The sequence below is a fragment of the Neodiprion lecontei genome, chromosome 3 (assembly GCF_021901455.1).
Source record: "Neodiprion lecontei isolate iyNeoLeco1 chromosome 3, iyNeoLeco1.1, whole genome shotgun sequence".
NCBI lineage: Eukaryota > Metazoa > Arthropoda > Insecta > Hymenoptera > Diprionidae > Neodiprion > Neodiprion lecontei.
Window position 1 is genome coordinate 25,521,443 of NC_060262.1, and position 21,040 is coordinate 25,542,482.

General features: G+C 38.6%; 1 protein-coding gene and 1 long non-coding RNA gene across 11 annotated transcripts in view; both read right to left on the bottom strand.

Annotated features, from left to right (window-relative positions):
• LOC124293263 overlaps window positions 1-859 on the bottom strand; it is a 35,092-nt gene extending 34,233 nt beyond the window's left edge. Inside the window, exon 1 of the long non-coding RNA XR_006903176.1 lies at window positions 355-859. This is a non-coding gene — a long non-coding RNA (uncharacterized LOC124293263). The remainder of the gene's footprint in view (window positions 1-354) is intronic.
• Window positions 860-13,220: 12,361 nt separating this feature from the next.
• Window positions 13,221-21,040, bottom strand: part of LOC107224659 (tropomodulin) — a 73,790-nt gene continuing 65,970 nt past the window's right edge. For all 10 annotated transcript variants that reach the window (XR_006903138.1, XR_006903139.1, XM_015664811.2 and 7 more), the window contains one exon: window positions 13,221-15,280. Coding sequence is in view for 1 of the 10 variants with exons in the window: in XM_015664811.2 (XP_015520297.1) it covers window positions 15,219-15,280 (62 nt within the window). In the remaining 9 variants the exon portion in view is untranslated. The remainder of the gene's footprint in view (window positions 15,281-21,040) is intronic.

Consider the following 21,040-nt stretch of genomic DNA (forward strand, 5'->3'; position numbering starts at 1 on the left):
ATGTATCCGCGATTACAGTACACGTGCTAATTTGTAACGGGATGTTTCGTAACATACCGCAAAGTAGCGTTCTAAACTGACGACGAAGCTCTTCGTTCCACCTCATCGCCAGTGAAACATCGCAGTAAATCGGACAGGGTCAGGAAAAAACCGGAGAATAACGATGCCGATGAAATCTTTGCCGGATATATTTTTAAACTCAACCCTTGGAAAGTACAATAAATCAGCCTCAACCTGCCTCGTTCTTTGGCGAAACTACCTTTCTTAAACGAAAACTGTAGCTCGTCCCACCAAACAAAATCAAATAAAATAGCGGGTTCAAATAGAACACGGAAGAAAACTTGTAACACTTACCCAATGCGATGTTGGACGATCATCCGCGCCGATCGATCCTTCTTCACGTTGTTGATTTACCTCGGAAACACTGAAATTAAAATTGTTCACAATCAGTGCCTGACGCGGAGTATTTTAACAACGCATGTATGCATATTTGAATATTCCATTGTGCACGAAGGAGATGATAAGCAGTTTTAAATTACACGCGAACAGATTTCACTCCTCGGAACTCGAGTCACTGTTATTAATCCCTGCACTGTATCACACCCAAGCACTTTCTGTCTGCACTATACACTCCGCTGTTGCGAAATTGTGATTTGTTAAAGGAGCACATACACCTACCGGCCGGTAGAAAATAGAGAATCGCGTGTATCGCCGCCGGCAGTTTTCCGTCTTCACCTTTATCACGCTTCTCCGAAAGAAGGAAAGCAACAATTCTTGCAGGAATCTCGACCAGTATTCGGTGTATTCCGCCGTCTTGTAAAATCTCGACGAAACATTGGGCGTTGGGCATTGAGAATGAAAACAAACGGGTCGAGTAATCGACGTAAGAACGTATAAGTAACGTAGTTCAAAAACGGGGATTTTAGCAAATCACTCTTACATCGCAAAAGCGTAGCACAGGAATTCGTTAACTTGTTCCGAATCCACTCGCGAAAAAGACAAGCTTTTGCCGTAAGCTCGCCTTTGGCAGTGAGCGAGGAGTCCGATGCATGATTTAATAGAGTATTAACTCGTAATAAGAAAATATTGATTCAACGTGAGATTCGTAAGAGCCACAACCGCTGCCGGCGACGCTATACTACCGAATGAACCGAAGACCTTCAGGCGTCGATGTGTTTACATTCAAGCAGGGTGATGGTTTACTTGTATGCAATGAATTACGACCTATGGGTATAAATTTCTCGTCCGATTGTATGGTTGCTCATGCGATAACACGTCGAATGTATCGACAAGATAAACTGTGCGATGATTTTCGCACGTTATTGTTAGATATTCAGTTCCCCCTCAAAAGATACTACGAAACTTTTGTTTCGTGAGAAAACAGGCATCGAAAAATCGCGTAGGGTTAAGATTTCGAAATCGATACAGAGGAGTGCGAACGAATCCGTAAATCTGATTCGGAGTAGGGCGAGTAAAGTCGGTACCCGCGAAATTACGGTACCGAGTTTTCGCTCAACACGATTAAATTCGAGAGCTCTTCCAATTTCCTGACCTCTTTTCAATCTACCTGGTCTAACCACTTCCGGCGTGGCTGCAGCGATTCGCTCGACACCGAAGTTACCGCGGCTTAGCAAGGTTCGTTATTTGTCCGAGGGTGAATTTGTCGTTATTTTCGTTTACACCCTCAGCTGCTTACACCGGCCAACTTCCCTTGAAATAACGCTTTCGCGCCGACCCAGACTGCACGTTCACCCCTGTGGGTTTTCCTGTTGATGTGCATCACGCACACGGTTACCTGGTGCACTTTCCCAAAGCGGACATTTCGATGCGCTTTGGTTAGTGCCCGGCAACGGATCGTCAAGGGGAGTTTGTTCGAGGGTTATCACTCCGGAGAGACAGAGTGCCGTCTGATTTGATTGAAACGTTTCTTGAAAAAGCTAAAGCATTGAGATTTCATCGCAGCTATCCCTGCAGCCGCTCGCTGATAGGATTATGTTGCCGGTTTATTGCTTTATGCTAAACTGTCACCCGGGTGCCTTGATGTAGACCCGAGTCAGGGAATATAGGATAATGTATTTCGGATCGGAAAACCTTGACTCTCCTCAATCGGAGACCAAAATGCTTCTCGTATATCCACACGTTGCATTCATGCATAAGAAATTTCGTACTGTATCGATTATCAATGGTGAAGCACAGACCCTGGCGTTTGGACAAAGGAGTCAAACGACTAAGAATAAAATTAGAACTCGACCATCTTCTCTGTAAATAATATACTGCTGAGTTAGCCGTTGCGCTTAAGTAAGTGGAAAGTTTAGAAAGAAACCTAAAGGAAAATCTATCATAAGTTTACTTCACTGTCGCATTAATCTCGGTACTTCAACAAATTCTACACCCTTCCACCTTTCCCTTCTGTGGGATTGAAATCACGGAACGAGTGACACCATATTCATCTCGAGCATTACCCTAAAACGAATTCTGAATAAATGATGAGTTGTTCGAGGCTTTTTCGCGTCCCGTAGCTCAGCCTGTACATTACTCAGGTCAAAGTCCAGAGCCTTGACACAGCCCGGTGAGATTTTGGAGGGACTGAGAGAGGCCGTTCCTCGCTATACTGCATCCGCGGTAAACTCAAGCTCCGCAGCTGCGGAAACTGAGATGGGTTAAGGCCATTCACCTTTTCCACAATCCATCCTATATCTACCCTTGGGGTCGTGGGGATGATTGAATGAATTGACCATCCATCTGGTGCGACCCTTTCCGGGTTACACCTGCCTAACGAGAAAGTGAACGGTATAAATTTTGGCCCCGTCGTCCGCTTTCAAATCTCCCTTGGAATTGCCTTGATTATTCAACGATCGCGGTGTCCTCAGAGGGCGTTCGGCTTAGCAAGAAGCACTGCCCGCGCTTTTTGGAGCTTTTGGCGAGTGGCTAATTAGAAAATGAATCGCGTGGCTAGATATCTTAAGTTTTCTTCATTCCTTTTTCGGGAATACCAAATTTGACAAACTGTAACCGACAGCCTTGAAATTATTTGACTTTTGAGTATAGAATGATAATTCGTTTCGATTTTTTCCGTTATTTTTTTTTGTCTTTTTCGACGCCAAGTGTTTTTCCCAGATCCTTGGATGTAGGTACGTGACAAGCACTGCAGGTCGCGGGTATTGCCAAAGGTACGATCGATTGAATAAACACGATTCTACTTAAGACCCGCCATGCTTGTCTGTCAAATTTATTCCCCGTATGTAAACACTTGGTTGTTTCAAGTATAATTTCCTCGTGCCGAATAAAATGATCTGTAAGTAAACTGATATCCATTTTTATTTCCTTTAAGCAAGTAATAGTTGTACGTAGCAACGATCTCATTTTCAATTATATGAAATGAATACTTACATATTACTCGTTACTTTTGCACGAGCAGATTCGTTTTTGACAGAAAATGCTGCTTTTTTCGCGGATGTATTTTATTTATCTGCGAGTATTGATTCAACTTTTTTTTCTTCATTCTCTTCTGGATGTATAATATTACACGCCATGATCTGCCGGTGAAATTATTTACAATCAAGCTTTGCACTCGACGTTCCAATTCGCACGTACATGAATGACGTAACAATATATCAATTTTATCACTCCTATCGAGTGTCGTCAAACCGATATGAATATTACAATTTTCTGTTTTTATCCCTGTTGTGAAAATAAAACCAGTTTTTATAATTAATTTCCCACAGTCAAGTATGTGCAGATAATAGTGCCCGTGTGTCGAGTGAAAAAAGAAAAACGGAAATGCCACAGCGTTGGCTGAAACGAATTGTTCTGGTTAAACGAGAATTTCCTCTATTTTCGTTACTCGTAAATCCGCCGCTTTCACTAATCTCCTGTGAAACAAATCTCATGGCCGGTTGAATTTACTGCGAAATGATAACCGCTCTACCTGCTCCTCCGCTCAGTTGGACACTGGGTAGAAGGGAAATAAATAAAATAGCACCCCGTACCTCCGAGCTTACCAACCATGCACCGGGATCACGGAGTGCTTTACGAGCCGTCGTAGAATAACTCTGTAAAAACGGAAATTAAATTTTCGAATAAACTTACGCGGGCTAATTCAGGCGTGGCAAGATTCAAGCTTGGCACTTGCTGGAATTTTACACTACGCGTCCGAAAACGCCCGACGGATACTTTGTTTTTTCATTTGATTTCATCCTCTTGTCTTTTCGCACACTCGTTATGCATGTATAAATCTACTTAAACAACGTACGAAGTATGTTAATTGTATACCTATGTAGGTATCCTACAGTACGGGATCAGTTCAAGTTTCATTGCTCCAAGTTTAATGAATCGGCACGGTATCATTTTCAACTAATTTTCAACATTATGAGGAAAGTGCACCTGATACGTATTAAAAGCATTTCTCTGAAAATTGCTTTTTGCAATTGTTTTTTTTTTTTTTTGTTAGAAGACAATAATTAAAAATTTCATCGGTACGGATGGAAATGGTGCACTTTCCGATAGAGCTAGTCAGACTTGTTTGCATGAAGAGGGAGGAAAATTGCAGTAAGAAACAATCACTTTTACCCGATTCGAAATAGAAAGGGAAAAGAGAGTTAGAAAAATATAATCCCACACTTCTGCTGATTCTAATCGTACATACATTTCATTCAAGGATGGTTCATCGGAAAAAATTTTTAGTACAGATTACAATGCAAACAATTTGAATTTACAGAACCAATTACTAAATTCTTTATTCGAAGCGAAATATTTAAGAGTTCAACAGGCGTCGTCATTGAATCGATGACAATTTATTTGATCACAGAACAAGCGTAGATTGTTACAAAGTCCGGAATACTTTGGAGTGGGATTTATCGATCATTTTATTAACTGATCAGAAAATTTGACGAAGTCGACTCTGAGCGATTTTCTGCATAATTGTTCAGGATAGATTTGCCGAATATATTATATACTGACGATAAATTATTTGGGCAAGAGATGAAAGAGCGCTGAAACGGAAAAATTTAATGTAGTCTATTAAATAATCACTGGTCTTATAATTTATAACGTATTTGTTTCAGCTCACGTTGAATTCAGCCGATCCTTAGTTTTAAAGTTACACATGTTTATTGAAACCCAATAGAGACATGGTATAGATATAACTGACCAACCCCATAATTTTATTTTCTAAATTGCCGACTCGAAATCACTTTTGTAATTATCTAAACAATTAAATTGTACGATTACTGTAACTGGTGCCATTTTTTTTCTTTCACCGGTACATGAAAGGTGTACTTTTTGACGTCATTATAAGTTCGCCAACAATTAGCCTCGACTTTCCATTAATCTGACGTTTGATGTAAATAAAACTGACGAAACAGGACTGAACGAATGCCATATTATTTCAAACCGGAATACATGTACAAATGCTTATACGTCGGTCTCTGCATTGGCGCATTTTGATTTAGTGGGTGATCGTCAATATTATCGAAAAGATAAAATTGTCAGGAGAAAAGAGGAGGAGAAAAAGAGTGGAGGTCTATGGGGTAATACGCAACGACCTCAGAGGCGATTTCCCGCAAATCATACGGTTCCAGGATACTTTCCGGCTGTGTCGGGTCAACGAGTCCCTTCATTTCCCTTTTATATTTGATCCCCCGGCATGAATCCCGACTTCTGCTCTGGTCCACGCTGCGTGGATTTATAGAGGCAAGATTGCTCGGGATGGAAACGATTGTGAGAGCGGACACGGCGACAACCGCCGAATTTTGCTTGACCCGGTTCTCGATTTCGTTGGGAAATTGGATGGGACGCCGCAGAAGCTGCGCACAAAACCTCCTAAAATATACTCATCTCTTCTCATCCAAGAGACTCCCCAGAATTTTCTCTCCCGCTGTGTAATTCTCGAAGATACCATTCATTTTCTCACCCATTTTTCAAGCTCTCGCTCGTTCATCGTTATCTCCACTAATATTATTATCACGTGCAATTAGGAAATTGAAACTTCTTCCCGTCCTCCGTTCATCGGTTTCTGTGGCTCGACGCTGGCTTTTTTATTTTCAGGACATAGAGTTACCTGAAATTTTGTCCGAAATTGCGTGCAGAGAAATATAGTGTGCCGATTTTTCGCCGAAAGTTTCAACTCCCAAAAAAGCTCGAAATATTTCCTCTCTGTATTTGACATTTTATATTTTATGCATGATACGTATCTATATTCGTGCACTTGTTCCGCTTCTTGAGCTCCGAGACTGAAACTTCGCCGATCCGCGCGATATTGGCTTTTGTCTCTTTCGATCCTCGATTCAGTTACGAACCGTGTTAGACGTGCAACACGGATCTAGTTTCTCGATTGGCGAAGCAAAGCTGACCGTATATCAGCTGCACGTCCGTGCATCTGTTGTAATTCTTTCCTCATTTATCTCCTTGATGTAATATAGGACAATGATCCGTCTCCGGCGGAAGTTGCACTGCGTAATTTAAACATGATCAACGATTTAAGTCCGGCATTGAATTATGTTTTATACACGTGGAATTGCAAACAAAATTGCGTATCGGTAGAATTTTGATTTTATTGCGATAAAGTTACTTTGGTAGGAGAATCACAAATTTCTCTACTCGTTAATTCAGATGTGAAAATAGAAGAGAATCAAGACGTGTGGACTTGCAGGCGATGTATGTACGTAAATTTATTTTAGAAATAAAATAGCTCAGGCTTACGAAAAGGCGGTGGCGATGGGTATATCGCAAAAGAAAGTCGCAAGTTGTATAAAAGTTGCGAAAACGCTGAAGGGGAGGCGGGGAGTTCTGAATACCGCTGAATCTCTGGAAGTATCAAAATTATACAATATATATATATATATATAATATATATACATGTATATATATACAAAAGTTTCTCCGCACCATTTTTTCCTTGTAAAATTCAAAACAAGTATAAACTGAGAAAATATTTCAGCGCTTTGAGCAGCTGACTTCTCCCCGCTGAGGCTGAGATGTTGCAGTATAACGTCTTTGAATACAACATTTCAAAGTCTCAACTTTTTGCCCTCGCGAAACTTAAAGCGAGTCTTATTGTACGAATGAATCAAAGGGGGTCGAGATTAATTAAACAATGAAAAAATAAAGAAAAGTTTAAATTATTATACGGCGTCTTCAAAGGGCCTGAAGATAATTGGTTCGCGTAACCTGGCGTGGATTTAATACAACTCTGCAAATTGTTTTTTTTTCTTCTTGCACTGTTTGCAGACGAATCGCTAAAAAAAATTTCGCACGTTGGACGGAAGTCGGATAATAAGCTTTGCCCGGCTGACGTCGGAATTGCGAGAAAACGATCAGATTATTTGCGTGATGAACGAATATATTGATCGTTTCGTGAACGCTGATTACCACGCGCGTATCCTAAGTTGTTAATTACGGGACGAAAAAGCTAGAAGAAAGAAAAGAAAAACTGCGATTTAGTAACTGACTTCGGTCTTTATTTGCTGCCGCACTTTGTTAAGCCAGGTTTTTCATCCTCACCGGGCACGAAAAAGTTCACTTATATACTAAAAAACTTTCGCTGTTTACAGCTGGACGCTAATTACGGCTCCTACAAGGTATGCCGGGTATTGCTTCGTCAGAGCCGTAATTAAATCTTGGCAGAAACAACGGCCTGATCCGTGTAAAGTCTTAACGAACCTACGGGGGTGAAATATAAAATCAGATCAGGTGGTGAATTCCGACGAAAGCGAACTACACGCGTATTACCGCCTTTGGCGTGTTGCGTATTGTATATCGAAAAGAGACGGCGATATTAGACAATATCAATAAATATCATCCAATGTGCTTCTTGTGTAGTAAAACTTGATCTCTCGGAGTGTGAAATCCGTTGTGAGGAAGATCCCGAAGACGTGAAAGAAACACATCTTTTTCGTACTTTTCGATCCTGCAAACGACCGAAAGGAAAAATGTTTTATTCTTTTCTTTTGTGTTAAAAAGGAAACATTATGTAGCATTATATTTGAAAACTTATTAATAAAAAATGATTAATTATACACGAGTACAACGAATATATCAGATATATCTGGAATATTTGCGTACCGAATCAATTGTGATTCCACGTTCATCCCACTCTCAATATTTTTGGGTATGCTCCAAAAAATCTATACCCTTTCAAACAATTAAATAGAAAGAATTTATTTTTTGGCCCTTCTCGTATGAAGGACTTGGTGTGAAAACATTTTTTTTTTTCCCGAGGGTGGACTTTAACATAGATTTCATATTCGGAACGATCAAACTATTCTACACGAAAAAAAAACACATTGAATCATACTTTTTCCGACCACAGGAAGTGCTCAGAATTCGAATACTAAGGTTCGATTCAAAAGCGTGACACGAATCGACGAGTTTCTCATGAATATAAGTAAGGCCCAAGAGTTGAACACTTGGAGGATTTTCACAGATTACGTTTACACTATAACACAATCGATATGCAGTCAGGTTTGAAACCATAAAGATTCTACAGAAAAAAAAAAACCAGCCCGCACATACCGCACGATATTGAATCTCGCCAAGTCTCACCGAATGAAAGATCAATATATCTAATTTCAGAAGAATTTTTTTTTCCTCCCTTCGCTCTACCAGCCGGTGAAATTTCAAATACCCGAACGCGTTAAAAGAAATATTGAAGTATTTTGGCAAGGCGTGTAACCCGCACCATTCAAGAAAATTCAAACTCGCGACATCGCTTGATAAAGATCGTTGATATCCAGCTCGAGGTAAGGTTCAGATATTTCCCAGCGGAGCTTCCGCACCTTTCAATCTTATACCAAACGCCAGGATTCGATGTCGGTTCACACACGGCTCATGTTCAGATAAAAAGCGTGACAGAATATAAAAACTGTTTTTTTTTTTTGTTTTTTTTTTTTATTTGCGCATTTTTTTTCAAATGATAATCGGCGTAATAAAATAAGTATTAAAATATTCAGCGAATCTTTCGCAGTCCGAGTGACCAGAAACGTGCACGTTACGCGCGTTTGCGCAGCACATTAACCGCACATCATCTCGGAGAGTGATTAATCATTTCTAAACACGTTTGACACCCGGCAAATGAGTGTAATTACACGCCCCAGCTTGTTATTTCTATTGAAAATTACGATAATTCGGTTAAATGAAATTCGACGAGGTCAAAGGTCGGGCGGGGTTTATTAGCGAGGGGCTAAGGAAGGGTTGAAAGGACCAAGGAGCGGTGTCAACACGCCCTTTGTACTTCCAAATCGGATTACAGTCGCACGTCCCTCCGCGGGTACCTAACATTATCCCTAATTCACAAATACATCGTCGTTTCATGTGGGTGCTAAATTACACGACGCGGATTCGTTGCTATTCGAAAAATCTCGATATCGCGTGCGAAGAAATATCTCGTTCGATTGTATAAAATAATGAAAAAGCAGCAAGTCGAGATTACTGAATTCGAAAAAAAATTCTTTCCGAGTTTACATGAACGAACACTCCATCTGTCGCATTTCGTATACGCGTTCGATACAATCACCCCAGAATTTCTTCGACACACGTCGTGACTCGGTTTTCGGATTTCAGTTCTTAAAATATCAGCGAATTAATTATTTAAACGACAAAACATTCGTTCGTACTATCAACCCTCGATTTTCGTGAATCCTTTATATAGTATCAATCGTACCGAGCTGACCGCCCAAGGATTGGATACCCAAGGATACCCCGGGCCGAGAAATCAAATTTGGCGAAAGTAAATCGTGAGAAATTAGTAACTTGTACGATGGCTAGCAGTTCTTTGGGCGAGCAAACACCGCGATGTGATGCAAGTGTGTTGGAAGTCTGTATACACGGATATACGGAGGCAGCCGGAAGGGATGAATTTATGATTACAAGCACATCCTTCCGACCTAAACATGGCCGACTACCCTGGCCGGGCAAAGCTTTGAGTACGCCCCAAATGAAGCATGAATTTTACACGCCTGCCTCAAGTTTGTATATTTAACACCGCGTCAAGTATCGATCGGCCATTCCTGACGGATTGAAATATTTGGAAGAATTTTCACAAGGAATTTAAGGATGCATAGGACGTACAGTCAGGTGGCAAACTTCGTTGTGAAGAAAACGTGACAAAACGAAGGTTTGAACAGTATGATTGAAACTAATTGTTCATTTGAATCTCAACTACAAGAAAAAAAAATGCCGAATATTCGCAAAAACTTTGAAAACACTGTTAGTGTCAACAACAAATATTAACAATATCAGAAATCATATTATTTTCATTCTTGCACCGAAAAATCTATGCAATTTTTCTAAATCTGATGAAAAATAACTCATTCGATTCACAAGTTGTAAATATTCTACAAAACTTCTGAGACCGATTTTTCCTTGAGCTCGTCTACAGCTGGCAAACAAAGTTCTATACATACAATCGTTATAATTACAGATAATAAATTTATGATTCAGCATAAGGAATATATTGTGATTCAAAATATAACTCTAACGATTTGTCGAGATTTTATTCACGAATAAAACGAGCTGTACAATTCATCGGAGTCGAACGAAAAATACGGACTTTTTCAATTAAAAAAATTGATGGAACGATATAATTTCTTTAATGTTGTTAAGATGATGAAGTATTCACATTTTTCAAAATCAGTGCATATTTCAAATTTCTCCTTATACGACTGTTCGGCTTGAGTGTATAAATGTTCAAAACCTCTGTTTAAAAACTTTCTTTGACTCGACTGTACATCCAATGCATCCGCACCGTAAATCGGATATATTTTGTACGAATCTCTTGCTCGATGAGTACTCAGAAAAACTTCAAGGGGTTTGTTTTTTACTCTGTCCTTGTCGTTCCTCATTTTTCTCCCGCATAGCACGAAAGGCGCAGCATCTTGCTGCCTGTGAAATAATAATAAAACTATTAATTAGTCACCCAGCTTTTGTATAACCCTGTGTTGTGCGCCGGTTGGCGAAGCGCTGAGCTTATCTCTTTCGACGTAGGAGAACGTTCTTTGTTGTATATTATTCACTCATGCCTAGCTTATCCGAAGACGGAATAACATCAAGAGCAATCCGCTCGTAGCAGTGGCCTGTAGATCCGAGTGAACCGACAGTTTCCGCATGAGCATCCAGTGCGATCTGTTTGAAGATGCATCGTGCGCAACTTCTACGAGATGGATAGAAGAACCGGAACCGAACGTTTCAACGCAACCGTGCAGACTGCCGGAAAATATTCAACACAAGAGCTCGAGTTGTTCTTACAGAGTTCGAAAGCGCAGCGTGTATATAATTCGAAAAAAGCGTTTCATATTTATAAATATTGGCTCGCTATTCATCGACGTTTTAAAATGCTTTCTCCCGTGCATACCCGCCGCAATTAGCAATTGGCGAAGGTATTCTTTCTTTGATCCTCAATTAGAGTGCAAGGTGGAAAATAGAGAAACGAATATTGGTAGTCATTATCGATCGTTCCCGAGTTACATGCACATACACTATAAAAAAGAAATTACCCGTCACGAGTTGATTAAATTGGGTTGATTGAAAAAGTTGCGAAAAGATGAATTGACAATGTCGTTCGTTAAGATAGTAACAGCGTTCGGAACTTTGATCAAGTGTAATTTTTTTTTTTTTTTTTATAGTAACTATATACTCGGATCTTGAAACTCATTTATAACGGTAATGATTATTTGCAATACGCTTAATTCCTTTACGTTTTAACGCCGGATAGAGGATATCGAATTTTCAGACTACCGAAATCGAAATTTCGATTGTATGATACAAACGCTCAAGATTCTTGGTATTCAAAATCTCTATACTCTTTAAAGTTCGCCACGACGACGTTAAAATTGGACGCGAATCTAAATGAATTTCAACAAATTTTTCATTGGTATCCATTGATTTAAACTACCCGCTGACGATTTGAATTCTTTGTTTCTTTTTTATGTATTCCACTCTGGACTATCAGCAACATTTACTGCGCGAAACTAAAATTTTTTCCAAAGATTCGGGAACGATTGTAGTTGGGATTTTAAAGCGGAATTAATTTTTATGCTATCGATCGAACGAGTGGTTTTATAGTTTTATTAAATTTTTTGTTACAAGATAAGGCTAGCAAGGCTTCGATCGTGCGATTGTGTAGAAATAATACATGTACAAGAAAAATGAGACATTTATAAGATACGTGGCTGCGAACGAATTCAATAAACGCAAAAGATTACAGAGCAATTCGTTATACTTCAAATAATTATCAATTATCAATTATCAATTATTATTATCATCATCATCATCATCATCATCATCATCATCATCATCATCATCATCATCATCATCATCATCATCATCATCGTCATTATTATTACTCCAAGCTACTAACGATCCACGTAAGCCTGTACATGACGTACATACGCATATTATATTCACGTAAACATATTATATAAACCGGACGACGTTATACACCATAGTTGCCGTTATCCTCCGAGCCCACTTAGCGCTATATCTTTCCATTAATTTTATATTTTAATGGTTTTGTTTTTTTCATTAAACTCATTTTCCCAATCATTTTTCTTTCTCGCTTATTTTATTCTTGTTTCACTTGCCCCTAGGGGTTCACGTCTCAACAATGTTTATCGTCATAAAAGTATGGGTAATAGTGGTAGTAATAGTGAGTGACAGTAGCGGTAGTAGTAATCGTAATAATAACAACAACAACAACAACAACAACAACAACAACAACAATAATAACAACAATTTTTTAATCATCCCGACGTGGACCCCTCGTTGAATTCCTCAGCGAGCCTCCAAAGAAATTTCGACGTGACAAATGTGTTTTCTTTTTTCCTTTTTTAATATATAATTGAAACCACAATAAACACAATATGTACAGACTGATAATTCGTACCAATTCTAAAATAATAATTAATTAATTAAAATAGTTATTCGTTATATTAGTAGGTAAAATATAAGTATGTAATATATTAATCGTAACGATAGATAAAGGATTGACCGAGTGGCCAAAGGCCGTGATTATTTTTTAGCTCATCTTTCAATTCGGCGAATTCGTACGTAAGCCGATTTTTCGCCGCTTGTAGTGTGGATTATAATTATATAAATAACTCGAATTATTTCAAGGTGAAAAAACGAAGTGTAGTAAAATAACGTAAGAAAAAGCATTGGCCACTCGTTCGATTAGCCGCGCGTATCGACCTAAGTCTATTAGGAGTAAAATCATAAGAGTTGTAATATATTATTCATCATCGTTATCCATATGATATATATTTTCAAATATTTATGTATACATACAATCGACCTAAATTTATTACATCGTGATGGTTCGCCTCGTTTTCAACGGGAACATTACAGGAGGTTAAGTTGCATCGTTTGTTTTCCACTTCTTTCTCTAATTACTTATTTAAAAATTAACGATTTTTATCACGGTGATTCAGTACAACCATCACCAACTCCATCATCGTCGTTATCATTTTCGTATTCGACAACATCATAATGGACGTTATCATTAAAATTAAAAATATTATCGTTTATTATAAATAAAAAATACATTTCTACAATAATAGTAAGTGCGGGGATTAAAACTTTTTATTATCATATTTAAATTCTTCTTTTTTTTTTTTTATATTATATATATCATGTATAATTTTTTTTCCTTGTCGTGTTTGTTCCTTCTCATTTCATAAATTTAAAATATATAAGTCATTCAAGAGCGACGACATCCTCGGGCGTTGCATTTCCGGTCAGAATATACACGGGCAAATTGTTTGTTTTAATTTTATTTTTTCTTGAAATAAAAAATACAGGACACTATACTTTGAAACACCTAATCGTAATTCCGTTCGCACAAAAGATCATTCAAATTATCCCTATCCTGAACCGCGAATTATGCGCTCTATCATCATTCTGTTGGTCGATTTGATTCTTTAAAGGTGAGGAAGAAAAGAAAAAAGAAAAAAAGAAAATGAAAACCGTTAACACGCTGCCGCATAGGCCGAGGCAAACGCCCACTTTCGAATTTCACGCTGAACGAGGCAACATCTGTACATATAAAAAAGAAAAGGAATAAATTCGTTTCCAGCCACGGGCTGAATCGCTATTCCCGGATCGCCGCATCATGACGAGAGCTCGACCCCTGCGCTGCACGAATTAATGAGCTTTGACAAATCCAATACGACAGGCGAAGCCGCGAACTGTCATATATAAATATCCACTTATAATTTCCACTCCGTCTCCTCGCTTTTTAGAACGCGTGGTTTCAAAAAACTGGCAGTGTACTGCCGAAAATTTATAATGGCTTAAGAATTGAGAAAAAAAAAAAAAAAAAATGACGTATACGTTTTAAAGCTACAGCTAAAAAGAAAAAAAAAGCGACACTGCAGTCAAAAGTTGCGCTTATATTTTGACGCCATACACGACCAAGGAGAACTTCTCTATCTCTCCCTCTCTCTCTCTCAACTCTATCTCTCGCTTTCACTCTCTCTTTCACGCAGACACACACACACACAAACCCTCACTCTCTATCCCTCCCGCTCTTTCTTTCGCTTTCTCTCTCTCTCTCTCTCTCTCTCTCTTCAAAGGAAAAGATTAAAAATTAAAAATAAATAATTAAAACGACGTAAGCTTGATGGCAGACACCAGAAATACTGGACGATTAAGCAAGACAAATTACGATTGCGTACTGCATCCTAATTTTCCGGAAGCGAATTGCAGGATTATTAAATATTCAAGATTCTATGAAAAGACTACGATTTGTTTTTGTTTTTTTTTTTTTTTTCTTATATTTCTTCGCCGACGCCGTTTCCATTCCAACTAGGCATTAGGTCTTCTGGGCGTAGGACGCCATTCTTCGGTAGGATATAATCCGCATCTCTTTGGTCTCGAAGAACCCGATGCACCGATCTTTGCGATCTTCGGAAGATTAAGCCTCGGTTCCTTTTTCGCCCTTGTTCTCAAATTTTTCATTTTTCACAAGACAACGATGGTTTCTCGCAGTAACGACTCGGTCTCTCCAACCACAGCCTCGAAATACCGAATATCTTTCGTGAAATTGTGGAAACCACATCAGCCGTGAGTTGCTCGATATAACATCAAATTTTTACACCATGATTCTTCGAGGCAAGCTTTTCTCTTTTTTCTCTTTCGTTTCGCTTTTCGACAAAGTTTGAAGCGGTCGAACTGCGATATAAGAATACCAAGACAGCGGATGATGGCGAAGATTTTCCTTCATGTTCCTAGTGCATTGCCCAGCCTATAGTGTAGTTACGAGAAGCCCTCCCTGTGCGGCGTAAACGGTCTGAGAAATAAAAGAGAAAAGAAAACTCGTAAATACTTACACCTATATCCTATACTAAAATGTTTGGACGTGGTTGCGGTGAGCGAAGAGGATGAATGATATGTGAGTGTGAGTCTAAATCTATAACAAATAAACATATACGTTACTCAACTGTCGAAGAAATTTAATCGAATTACAGCGGAACCTCGTTCTCGTCAAAACAAGATTCTACCGCAGTATGTGAAGGTGTGATGAGATATTATTTATATGAAAACAATTATTATTATACGTGGTTAGCCGTTAATTGAAAAATCGCGATGTGCTCCGTCCAAGCATGAATCATACGGAATAATGTTTGCTCCATATGCAAAGGTATGTTGCAGCAGACGTCGAGGACGGAATATAATTTAGCACCGTTTACGCTAGCGAAGTTTGTCTGCGCAACAAGACGAACCGACGTAGGTATAATTGATTCAGAAATTCAGTCGCGGAGTAGGAAGGATGTTGATTGACGTTGTGGGGTTTGTCGAACAGATGCGGAGTTAGCCAGACTTGAGAATTATTCCGCAACTCCGTGATAACAGTTCGCGAAACGTTCGCGACTTTCTACCAACGATCGTAAACTACATGCACGTGAATTCTGGATAAGAAAAAAACTGCTCCGGAAAATTTGCGACGTTAATATTATTGCAGACGAAGTCACGAAGACAAGGATCAAAAACATTATCAACCTAACAGATTACGTCGCTATTATTTACAGGTGTGTGGGTGTAATTTACAGACTCGAACCTACACTGAGATAGAAGATTGAAGAATGAATTTCTCTACTAATCGGCACGTCACCGTTATCATCGAATCAAAAATACCACTCTCGGTATAAAGTACTCTTCGTGTAATAGAAAAAAGAGAAAAGAAAAAAAAAAAGAAAAAAAAACAGACAGACTCGAAAATCACAAGCTTGCAAGCTCTGGAGAGTCAACGTTGGATTTAATCTGTAATCGATGTTACGTTTATAATTGAATTTTGACAAATTAAAAGCCCCCATACTTCAATAACGCATTGCAAATATACAATGTATCGCTCCAATTGAATATTTTTTCCGAAGTAAGTCCGAGATTTAGTGCAATCGTACCTCAAGCCTTGCTGTTGTCGATAACGATTTAACTCGAAAAAAAAACAACTGATAATATTACGATTAGTGTACATCTGCGTGAAAATTACTGTACCTAAAATTTGGGTAAAATTAGGTGCAAATGGTATGACATGTAAGGAAAGGAGGATCAACAAAGTGCGACACATCGTTAGAGATGAAGACAACGATTATTATTCAACAATGGTCCCAGGTGGATAGATCCCAAGAACCGCTGTAATTATACGCGAAGTAGATAGACACTGCTATATATATACATATATATATTTTCCCGCAAAGGGGTAAACATATTATGCAGCCCTAGGCAATGCCCTGTCACAACAGCGCATTATCACGTCACGGTTCAATCGGGTCTGCGCAGGTTAAGGAGACCAGAATGCGACATTCTATGTGAAAGCTCGAAATCCCCGGTGACCTCACGCCTCGTCAGAATTCTAACGCAATTACGTAACTCGCACAAGTGTGCGAAAGCTGCTCGATATTTATTGTCATCGCCGTAAAACCCTTTGAATTATCCAAGGCGGAGGGAAAGAAACGGCATTAAGGAGGTTGGTTTCTAAAAATCGATACTTGTTATTAATTTCGTTAGGAGATACTCGGACATTACGTGTTTAATCAACTTGTTTCATTCGTAAGCTAAGAAGCTCCCTTCAAAAATATAAAAATAGGAAACAGCGGTGTTGTAAAGAAAAATTTAAATATCGATGCTAATTATTTCTAATCGCAGCAAAACGGTTATAAAAATTAAACAGATTTGTTCGATTTCAATTTTCAAACAGATTTTCTTTTATCCGAGTGCTTAATTCAATATTACCATTCGTAAGCAGCTTGACAATATATCGATTTGTTTATTCAATGTACTAGCTTTATCGTAAATAAACTAATAGAACGTATCTATTTTTGGTGAACGAACTTTGTTAAAGAGCACTGTGTTTCAAAAATCGAGGAAAGACTGATTGCGCAATCAACTCGCGTTATCAAGCTGCTTGTTTTCAGACCGTTCCATTTCAAAAGATCTTATTGCAAATTGATCACGGATAAATGAATGAAATTTCAATCTATAATTCATTAACCAGCAGCTTGAGGAATAATTTTTTCCCATACACCGCAGTTGTACCATGATTAGAAAGGTTTTCAAAGGTGGCCAAGACGACTTTCCCTATAAAATTTGTAAATTATTTTATAACGAAATTAGTGTTAATTTACTATCGGAAGACGGGAAATTGGGAGGAAAATTCCTTAACCATATACACCGCGTGTATGAGAGGGTGCGTTTTACGCATAACCAAGTCTCGAAACTCTCAGGTCGGAACTCGGATTAAGGAGTCTACGTTAAATCTACCGGATACTGCCGCCGTTCAACTTACAACTTGTTGGAAGCTGAGTTGCCAAAGTTTTCATCGAAATAGCGTCGGCCTCGAGGCGAGCTGCAAGGAGGAGAAGGAAAGGGACGGTAGATTGCAAATTAAATCTTTGTGTACCTACTTCGGGAAGTAAGGCAAAGATTAGAAAGCGAAGGTTAAAGGCTTAATTGCAAGAGTTCGCCAATTTCCACGCACGAACAGATACCACGTATTTTCCAAACCCGCGACAAATTTATACAAGAATCCAGAATCCGGCGAGACACGCGAGTCAAGTATCGTATTATATATATCCGCGATTAGGCTAAAGCGATTCGAATCCAACTCAGTTTCACGTCCGAATGAATATTCGATTTCTGGAAAAGGCCAAAAACGATCCGCGTAGCTGAATACGAATCTTGTCATTTCCTATTCGCAGCTTAGTTTTCTCTCGCAGAGTTTGGATTGAGCACAGGCATCGGACACATAACACACGGGGTGTCGGGAAATTGCCAAACTCGCGACGCGTCCGCTTCGACCTAATTCGCAGATATTTGTTTTCCTAAAAAAGCGCGCCTTTGTATCTCACCTCATGGTTATAAATTGCATTCAATTCGGAGTTCTCGTAGCACCGAAACCGTGACGAATTTAAGTACAGAGATCGTACTTCCGTCGGTGAAAATTGTTCTCGATAATCGGGTAGAAGTTATTTTAGTAATCGAATAAATTAAATTTATGTATATAAAGCGCTGAAAATTTTCGGAAACGGATCCAGAGGATTTCATTCAAGCGAAGTCTAAGTCAAATCAATTTCGACGATTGCACGTTCTTATTTATACATAAACTAAATAACACGAGATACGTGAATAATATTTCAAGCCGCTCAAATTTTTAACGTAGTCTTGTAAAGATTTGAATGAAACCCTGCACGTGTTTCCCGATTCAAAACGTCGTAAGGTACGGTAATAATTTGATGAACCTTCGAGCGGTGTGAAAACCATCTCGTGGAAATTCATTGCGGGTGATTCGTAAGGTGTGGATTTTCAAACACCCTGTAGATGACAGGCTGGCGATGATGGATAAACGGTGTTATCTATGGGCATACGGTTGATCCGGTTGGGGAAACCATTGCAAACCACCGTCATCCGAAACGCTCATTTACGTGTCTGGTAATCAACAGTTGGTATTATCGGACCAGAAACCCTGCCACCCTGGGTGAACCGAATAGCTGGGAATAATACGCGACCCTTCCTAATGCTCTGGCATTGTTCAATAATTGCCTTTGCACCCGCACGGATCAAACCTCGCGCAACTTAAATTTGCAATTAGTTGAATGAAAGCAAGCAAGGAAAGTTATGATTCTAGGTTAAAACACCGGTTGAATTTGCTCGATTAATAAATGCTGCGTTAGCTTCTCATATTACGTAGGGTGATACTAGCTACAAGTTTTAGAAAAACAAAATTCACACACGTACATTCGCATTCTGTTTAACTGTACGTCATTTTCTATTCGTTAAATTTTCTAAAACAACGAATTATTGATGTTAGAAACATACGAAAATTTTTTATCTCTAGCCTGACCTAACTGACTGTAGGAAAAATTTTCTGATTAATCTTGTAGCCTAGGTAAAGATCTTTATTCAATTTCTGAATTAAAAGGGAAGAAAAGGCAGATTATTGATACGGGAATGAATTACGTAGAGGTTCATCGATCCGACCGATAATCTTGACTGCGCCTCGATATTGCTGCATTAGCCGGCAAGACTACAATATGAGGGGTTATAAAATTGCGGCAAGTAACCGATGAGTAGTAGCGATAAAAAGGTGAGGCATGAACCTTGTTACTGAACGTTGAAATTAACCTGAGAGACTAGCCGGATTCGTGGCATGGGCATGATATGCATATTTCCAAGATAGCTCGGAACCCCGATGCCGTTAGAGTAACTTAGCGTACAAGCATTACGTGTTCAAATAACAGGTACCAGCGGCAATCGCTGTTTCATTTTATATTTTTTTTCTTCTTTATCTTTGAACCAGGGGCGTACACAAACTAAATTTCAATTTACAAGGAACAGCAATGATCTCACACGATTTCCGGTTGTACCGAAGAATAGGAAAAAATTAACTAAAGGCAAAGAGAAAGAACTGTAAATATAAAGTTTGTTGGGGCCAGAGCTTGCAAAAATGCTGTTTACACCTTAGGAGAAAAACATTCCCGAAATGACATATACGTAATTGTTAGAGAACCGTTGTATTTAGTTTTTCAAATAATTATTGATTTTCGACTTGATCAATGTTTGTGAATTTAATACTTGTACGAGTTTAATGAATATTTAGAATGATAATGATTTTTTTCAGTTTCATTTCTTCTAGGTGCGAAGGATATATTTCATTGAACGTCGATTCACCTTGCCGCTGATATTTGAAAGAGCGTCATTTATAATTACGAACGTCATGATAAACAAACACGGTTCCATGTGAAAACATCAATACATTAAAGTTGTGTCAATGGGAATTTTTATGATTACTTACAAACGTAGTGGAGGAACAAGACGAATAATTTTTTCTAATAATATTCACTTTGATGCATGGTATAATCAGTTATGTAACTACAACTAAATTCTTTAAAGGTAACTTGTGGGTGAAGAAAAAAAAATTGCAAAACTATTAAAAAAAAAAAAGAGGTTATTTGCGAATAAATATCCAAAACATGCAATGGCGACGCAGAGTTATTCCACATCGTGAAAATACATGGAAATGGTTATGGAAAATGAAATAAGTGATTATTTAACAAGAATGAAGAGCGGGTGAACCAAGTGAAGCCAAGATCTTTCGAATCCAGTACTATATTCTAAAAATGACTGGATGAAAAAACTAGTTTCAAACGTATACTGCCCATCGGAACAGTTGCGCATGAACATTTGTTCGTATGAAAAAAGAATGTTAGATTATCGAACAAATTGCATCAACGTTTAAACGAAATTGACGAAGAATCTGAACTTCTAGCTTGGTAATTAAAATAAAATGATTGTAAGTGATGACTGTGAAATTACAACTCGTCAAATTGATCGCGGGAAGTTTCTCTACCTTATTGTAGCATCCTTAATTCGTCATTCGCGACATCTTTGTCACGGCAAAAATGTAAAATGAAATATTAAAAAATGAAAGTCATTTCTCGAAAAATAAACCGCGAGACCGAAAGTCTCTAAAAATACGGTTTGTCTCAATAAGGTCGATCCTCCCCGAAAATCTCATCAACTATGATCTTCGTATCCAAATGAAGAGAGATTC